Here is a 7907-nt window from a genome sequence, read left to right as displayed (position 1 = left end):
ACATATGAATGTAAAAGGCAGCTGTTCTAAGTCCGAAAAGCTTGCTGATTATACGTTTACTGTGTTATAGTGACAAAGTTGTAGTTAGTTGTGAAATATCGCACTTCCTTCAGTTGTTTATTACTGATAAGTTGTGTTCTTTGTTTGCTACTTTTTAAGCAAAACTGGCGACCTGTTATGTAATCTAAGCGGAAATCGAATCTCGAATTTTAGCTTTTTAAGCCCTGAAGTTACAGCTGAACAAGTGGGAGAAGTCAAAAGTGTAGGTCACTGCCCTTCTCGGAAGCAAAAACAAACTGAAATTATACCCGAAGCTGTTGAAAAAAATAAATATCTTGCTGTTGTTTTTTAAATCGTACCAAAACAAAATCAAATCAGATTGGTTATTTTCTCGCATATGATATGATAACTTTTAACTTTCTCTTTAAAAATCTTAATTATATTTTTATGAGTATTACTTAATTGCTAGTTCATACAACTTGTCAAGCCTGAAAGGTCGCTAGGATACAGCCACATGATTAAATGAGACTTGTACCAGTAGTGCTACAGAACGTGACTCGCAAGTGACAGGCTTACAGTTAGCAAGTCTCGCGTTTGATACCATCGCTCTTTTCTTTAGTCAAGAGCAGAAAATTGCTAGAAACGCCACGTGTGGCGAAGGCATAGTGTTTAATTCATTTACATTGCTTACTAGTTTACGATGTTAAGACTAGTTTGTCAGACATAATTTTATGTTTTAGTTTGGTACAGTAATTTCTAACAGCCTAAATCATAAATGACGTAGTCATCGATATTTCAACTAAGTGACGATTAGGGAATACCATCTCATTGCAATAATTCAAACGATATAAAGAACTCAAAGGAGCCTCATTTTTATTCCCAAAGTGACAAACTTAAGAAAGTTATGATTGTTTATGTTTGTAAAGGAAAAGTCAGGATAACGTGTTACTTATGCCTTAATCTTTCTTCACCACAAACATAATGAACTTTAGGCCACAGCTGAGTGTAGACAAAGTCATAGAACTACTGTTATCGAGGAAGGAAAGTCCAAGACAGCAAGTAATATATTTTTTTATGTTTAGGTTTAGTGGTTTCCTTAAAACTGAAACATGCTTTTAAACATTTCTTAAATAATATATGTGCCTTTTCAAAAATTATAATTAGAAAGGTCGAGATATTATGTTTGTTAAACAAGCCTTTGTTCTTTAATTTTTGGTACTTAATATAAAAGTATATCACAAAAATCATATTGTGAGTATTTAATAAATTTTAAACTATTTATTAGGAGGGTATCCTTTTATTTCTTAGATATTTGACTGCATTTCTAATGCCAGCTAATCGTTTGTAGTATGATAAATAAAAAGTTTGTCTTTATGTAGAAAGTAAATTCCTACTAACAGTATTATAAAAACATAAGAATTTAATAGTAAGATCAAGATAAAAATCTATATTCAACAATTTTATTTACTCAACAAAAGCAAAGTTTTGTTTAACGATGTTCTAATGTGTTTTAAATTTTCAAATTAAAATTTTCAAGTTTATATTCAATCAGTTTGTGAATTTGCAGTACTGCTACAGTTAAAAAATATAAAATATTTATTAGAAAGAAAATGATAAATTTGACATTACGTTAAGCCTGTGTATAATTTTTCAAAACATTTTGTCATTAACCGATTCAAGACAGAGTTCTAACACCAAGAATGTATCGACAGCATATCCATTACTATACCTGAACTGTAAGGCCGCTGCTTCCTTGTGAGATCTCCAGCTTCGCTTAAGTTGAAACTTAAGCATAAGCTTGCTGTTTGTTTGATTTCATACCCAATTTGCCAAACTTCTGTTTCTTTAGGCTGATTGCGCTTTTGAGAAACAAAATATATCTCTCAAGAAATTCAGCAAAACAACTTTTCTTTTTTAAATAAGGACCGACTCGTAAATAAGATGCGAGGAAAATCATTTTTAACTACAAACGTATATGCCGAAAGTGTTTATTTTTTCGTCAGAAAATACTAAATAATAATAAACGATAAAAATGTTAGATAAAATCACAGTTATAGTTAAAGAAGTATTTACTTTTTGTATATCCCACATAGTAATGACAGTATTTAATATTTTCAGTCTGAACGAAACCTTATTCTATACATGGTAAACAAGGAGGCAAAAGACCCTGAAGGCTCAGGCGTAGCCATTCCTAATATATAACAAAATGGCTAGTGAAAGGAAGAACAGCCAGTCGGTAGGATCTGCCGCCATAGAGCCTAGGTCCAATTTCTAGAATTTAGTAACAGAACTGACTGTCATATTTTATAACGTGTCTATAGCTAATAATACTTTGCATGTTTACGGGCATTGTGAATCTAATATTGGACCCTTTCGATCCATAAACAGAAACACTAACAATTACAGGCCATGAAATACAAACGAAAAAAAAAATACACTCTACTCCTGAAGAATAATAATTCGCACGTAAGAAGTAATTAAATAGTTAATAATCTTGCTTTATATAGCTTATGTTTGGGTACGATAAATTGTTTACAAACTTATTATAAATTGTACTCGTTTCTTGCTCTGTTTAATATTCGACAAGAAATAATAAATATTAAAGAATAAACATAAAAAGAAACTTGTTTCATTAAGATGGTGCTTACTTGTAAGTGTAAGGAGACAGTAACATATGATAAAATGTTAAAGTTTTGCAAATGTTACATCGAATATTAGTTAGCTTAGTAAAAATGAGCTGTTACTTTATTTTAACGAAATGCCAAGTAATTTAACAAATACAATACTCGAAAGCCATCATTGAGTAATAACTGTCAAATAGGTTGCTTCTTTGCTAGCATATTTTGTTCAGTACTTTAATTAGTGCACTGTAAAACATTAGTTAGACGAAAATAACGAAACGACTGAACACAATGAAAATATGAGTTGGAAAGGTATTAAATGCAATGCGTGTGGCCCCGAATGTCCAACTGGTTAGGGCGTTTGACTCATAATCAGAGGGTCGCGGGATCAATCCTCGTCACGCCAAATACGCTTGCCCTTTCAGCCGTGGAGCCGTTATAATGTGACAGCTAATCCCACTATTCGTTGGTGAAAGAGTTGCTCAAGAGTTGGCGGTGGGTGGCGATGACTAGTTACCTTCCCTTTAGCCTTAAACCGCTAAATTAGAGACAGATATCGCAGATCTATCTTTGTTCTAGTCTTTTAAACTGGAGTTCAGTGTTTTCAATGCAGCCCAATACCTCGACTGTCTTGAATTATTTTTGTTTCAGACCAAAGCCACACCGGGCTATCTGCTGTGTTCACTGCTGGTAATCGAACTTCGAATTTTAGCGTTCTGAGTCCACAGACTTACCGCTGTCCCACTAAGGTACCAATGAAGAAGAACTGCTAGTTACGAAATGGATAAGGATGACTTTTCCGTGCCATTTATTGCTAATGCAGATAGTAAAACAAGATCATGTTCGATAACAACGTGTTAAAACCGCTTCAATATAAACGATGAAACATTTATTAATAAAGAGATCAAACGTTAACGTTGTAGAAAAGTGGAAACAGTCTAAGTTTAGCTATATTAAACCACCACCTACAAACATATATTTGAACTGGCCTATCTTTATTATTCAGTCAAATGTAAATGTTATAGAAAAATGATAACAGTATAAGTTTAACTACGATAGCAAACCAACGACTACAAACATACCTTTAAACTGGCCGTTTTTTGTTATTAAGTCAAATGTTATTATAGAGAAATGTTAAGGGTGAAATTTTAACTTTATCAACACAGCAATTAGAAATTTGCGTTTTAATTTTCCCCTTTCATTATTTAATTATTTAAAAAAAATATTTGTTATTTAAATAGGAAACTTAGGCGGTGGAACATAAAGTTCAAATGTTTGTTTAGTCCTCATATTTAACTAAAACATTTATAAAAATAAGCTGTATTGAAAATTACTTGCTAATCGCTATTAATATATTTATATATGTACATATAATTTTTTTTTTTTACTCTTGTTTGGACTTGTTTCTGTTTATAACAAATTATCACTAATCAGATGTTTGGATTTGCTGTTTCTAAAGCAGTCCTTTTGATTTTGTTTTATTTTACTTGATTGTTTAGTATTAATATTCTATATATATATTTTAACTTATTACCGTAATCAAATAAAAAATAATAATTTTTGCATTTATTTTAACTTTTAATTCTTGTTAAATCTTGATGGGAAACATAGCTAGGTGAATCTTTTATAAACTTGGTTTACTCTGTTACTAATAAATATTGTGGCAGGCGTGATCAGGTTGCTAGTGTAATGGACTGGATTGATTTGGTTTGTTTTGAATTTCGCGCAAAGCTACACAAGGGCTGTCTGCGCTAGCCGTCCCTAATTTACCAGTGTGAGACTAGAAGAAAGGCAGCTAGTTCTCACCACCCACGGCCAATTCTTGGGCTACTCTTTTACCAACGAATAGTGGGATTGACAATTACGAGTCGAGTGCCTTAACCACCTGGCCATGCCGGGCCTAATGGACTGGTGACCGAAGATTTTGTTTTTTTTAATTTCACGTAAAACTACATGAGGGCTATCTACACGATAGCCGTCCCTAATTTAGCAGTGTAAGACTAGAGGGAAAGCAGCTAGTCATGATCACACACCGCCAACTCTTGGGCTACTCTTTTACCAACGAATAATGGGATTGACCGACACATAATAACGCCCCCACGGCTGAAAGGGCGAGCATGTTTGGTGTGATGGGGATTCGAACCCGTGACCCTCAGATTACGAGTCGAACGCCTTAACCCACCTGGCCATGCCAGGCCCAGAGATCGAAGGATTCGTGGTTCAAGTCATGATGCAGCTGCACATTTTCTATACCATAGGTGCGTTATAAAAGAAACAGTAATCTCTGTTGTTTTGTTCTTGTGGTGCCGATTTGTTTGTTTGTTTTTGGAATTTCGCACAAAGCTACTCGAGGGCTATCTGCTGTAAGACTAGAGGGAAGGCAGGCCAACTCTTGGGCTACTCTTTACCAACGAATTATACGCCCCCACGGCTGGGAGGGCGAGCATATCCCTAGCAGGACGTTATCCCTCTGGTCAGTAATTCAAAATTAGAAATGAAAATACCTGAATCTGGGGGGGGTTTCTGACCTGACCTTTAGCCAACGTGCATATAAGGTGGCGATCAGGTTGAAAAAATTGAATTCCAGTTTATAAAATTTTGATCAGATGAATACAAATAACAAAAAGAAAAACAAACTATATTATATAAAAATGGTAAAACTACATAACATACTGACTTATGAAATTACTACATATTTTGTATTTAGGTGATTTTACAAAAGTCACATAAAAATACAGACTTTAGGATACATCCAAGTTATTTTATTACGCGATTATTAATAACGTGATCAAAAGTAAGCTAACTTCATAGATCAGAAAGAAATGTTCCACCATGGCTCATGGTGGAATCTCAAGACTTATAACACTTAAAATAAGGCTTCGATATTTCTGGTGGGCACAGCATTGATAGCTGATTGTGACATTGTGACAAACGAGCAGAACTAAAAACTAACTCTTGAATTAATGAAATTCGCTAACTTAACAAACTCACTAGTAATATATAATGTTAATGTCATAAATCCAGTAACATCTCTCAGTGTTCAGCCAAATCAGTAGATTTACGTTAGTCCTAACTCTATATGCTAAGCTAATAATACGCAATAATGTTCATTAGTGTAAAAATCCAGAACACTATTGAACAAAATTAATTTTCAGTTTATTACCAATTGTATCAATGAAACTAATTTTAAGGAACGTGGAGTTTCTCATTACATAAAAAATTATTTGTTTACTCCTACGCTCTATTACTAGCGTTTAATCACATTTTGCTAGAACCAATCAAGCAGAAAAGGTGTTACCCGTAGAGTTATAAAAAAAAACGCTATTTTTATTTGTGATAGTTTCAAAACACATATAGGATAAATTAAAGAAAACACGTGTGATTTCAGTCTTTTTTGTTGTTGTTTTCGTGTGTTATTGCACAATTATCTATCTAATTGTGCATTAGTTGAAAATAATTAATTGAAATAAAGGGTCTAAAGATTTTACACAGCACTGAACACTTCAGAATAATAGACTCAGGAACAGACGAATGGGCATTAAGAAAAAAAAAGAACTAATTGTTTGTTTGTTTTTAGAATTTCTCGCAAAGCTACTCGAGGGCTATCTGCGCCAGCCGTCCCTAATTTAGTAGTGTAAGACTAGAGGGAAGGCAGCTAGTTATCACCACTCACCGCCAACTCTTGGGCTACTCTTTTACCAACGAATAGTAGGATTGACCGTCAAATTATAACGCCTCCACGGCTGAGAGGGCGAGCATGCTTGATGTGACGGGGATTCGAACCCGCGACCCTCAGATTACGAATCGAGCACCCTAACCACCTAGCCATGCCAGTCCCATTTCTCGGCCCCCCAGTGGCTCAACGGTATGTCTGCGGAAATTACAATGCTAAAAACCAGGTTTCGATACCCGTGGTGGGCAGAGCACAGGTAGCCCATTGTGTGGCTTTGTGCTTAATTCAAAACAAGAACAACCCATTTCTCGTTCTAAATATAAGTATCATAAATGTTCGACTGTTTTTATATGTTACTTTTTTTACACGTGTATCATAACTGTATACTAAGTTGACGCTGCTGTTGTGTCTCTAGGTATGAACCATTGTAGTGTTAATAATTATATGAGTTGCAATTGTATCATTTCGTTATTCAAAACTGTAAACAATTTCAATGTATGATCAATTGGTTATAAAATTGGTACATTTTCAGGTCCAATTACCAGAAGCACAAATTCGCCAGCTTTGTCTTGTATCCAGAGAAATCTTCTTGAACCAACCCATGCTGGTAGAACTAGAGGCTCCAGTTAACATTGTTGGTGATATCCATGGTCAGTTTAGTGATCTTTTACGTCACTTCGACAGGAATGGTTACCCACCAGAAGCCAATTATCTTTTTTTAGGGGACTACGTAGACAGGTAGTAACATCACCTTTCTTAGCTTGCGTCTAGTGATTGTCCATTGAAGACTTTAAAGGAATAATTTTATATCCCCTTACTTGCCTTGTAAAAAACTACAACTTGTAATATTTTCACAAACCAAAAATACAACAAAAAATCGCACATTAATACACTCTTTAAAAAGTAATTTCTATTTGCGCACTTACATCACTGTGTTGGTGTTTTCTTCAATTCATCTGCACTGTTTTTGTAAAGAACTCGATAACAGTCGGTGTACAAACTCCTCAGGAATACCTGACTACGATATGTCTTGATGATGCAAAGTTTAAACGTCTATGGGCTACCGAGTGATATGTGTTTGGATCTGTTTCAATTAAAACACTTAAAAATGAATTTATTCCTTTAAGTCACATGTTGTAATCCTTTTTTCTCATTTAAGGTGTTTTTGATTATATATCATAACTTTTTCATCAGTAAACACCAACAAACCACATCAAATAAAAAAGAGACTCTCGATAACAACCAACATTAGCTTTAGGATCGCATCCATATTAGTAGAGACATGTTTTTACTTTACAGACCCAACCACATTCTTTAAAATAGTTTTGTTCCCCTCGTTGGACTCAGCAGATAGCTCAGTGTGGCTTTGCTATATGAAAAATAAACAAACACATCCTTAAAATATATGGTGGTGTTTTTTCTCTTTCACACAATGGCAACAGCTTAATTTAAAGCAACGACATGGAATTTAGATTAACAGTTTCTTGTCATCACTCCCATGCGATCGGTTCAGCAGTATCAAGGATCATCATTTATGCAAATTGCTTAAGGTAATATCACGTGACGCAAAACGCCCGTTAATTAGGATAATTTTATAGCATTTAATCAATTTG

At 34.3% G+C, this 7907-nt stretch overlaps 1 protein-coding gene across 5 annotated transcripts in view; it reads left to right on the top strand.

The window, feature by feature from the left end:
- Positions 1–573: 573 nt before the first annotated feature.
- LOC143239432 (uncharacterized) overlaps positions 574–7907 on the top strand; it is a 41437-nt gene continuing 34103 nt past the window's right edge. For 4 of the 5 annotated variants that reach the window (XM_076480476.1, XM_076480474.1, XM_076480473.1 and 1 more), the window contains exons 1-2: positions 574–1059; positions 6827–7032. In XM_076480476.1, coding sequence (XP_076336591.1) covers positions 982–1059; positions 6827–7032 — 284 coding nt within the window. In that variant the 5' untranslated portion in view covers positions 574–981. Of the gene's footprint in view, positions 1060–2119; positions 2237–6826; positions 7033–7907 lie in introns of those variants that run through there. The other variant, XM_076480475.1, reaches the window with a different exon arrangement.

This window comes from Tachypleus tridentatus, chromosome 13 (genome assembly GCF_004210375.1).
Source record: "Tachypleus tridentatus isolate NWPU-2018 chromosome 13, ASM421037v1, whole genome shotgun sequence".
Taxonomy (NCBI): Eukaryota; Metazoa; Arthropoda; class Merostomata; order Xiphosura; family Limulidae; genus Tachypleus; species Tachypleus tridentatus.
Note: the sequence above shows the minus strand (reverse complement) of the source record. Positions and strands in the feature narration are given on the sequence as shown.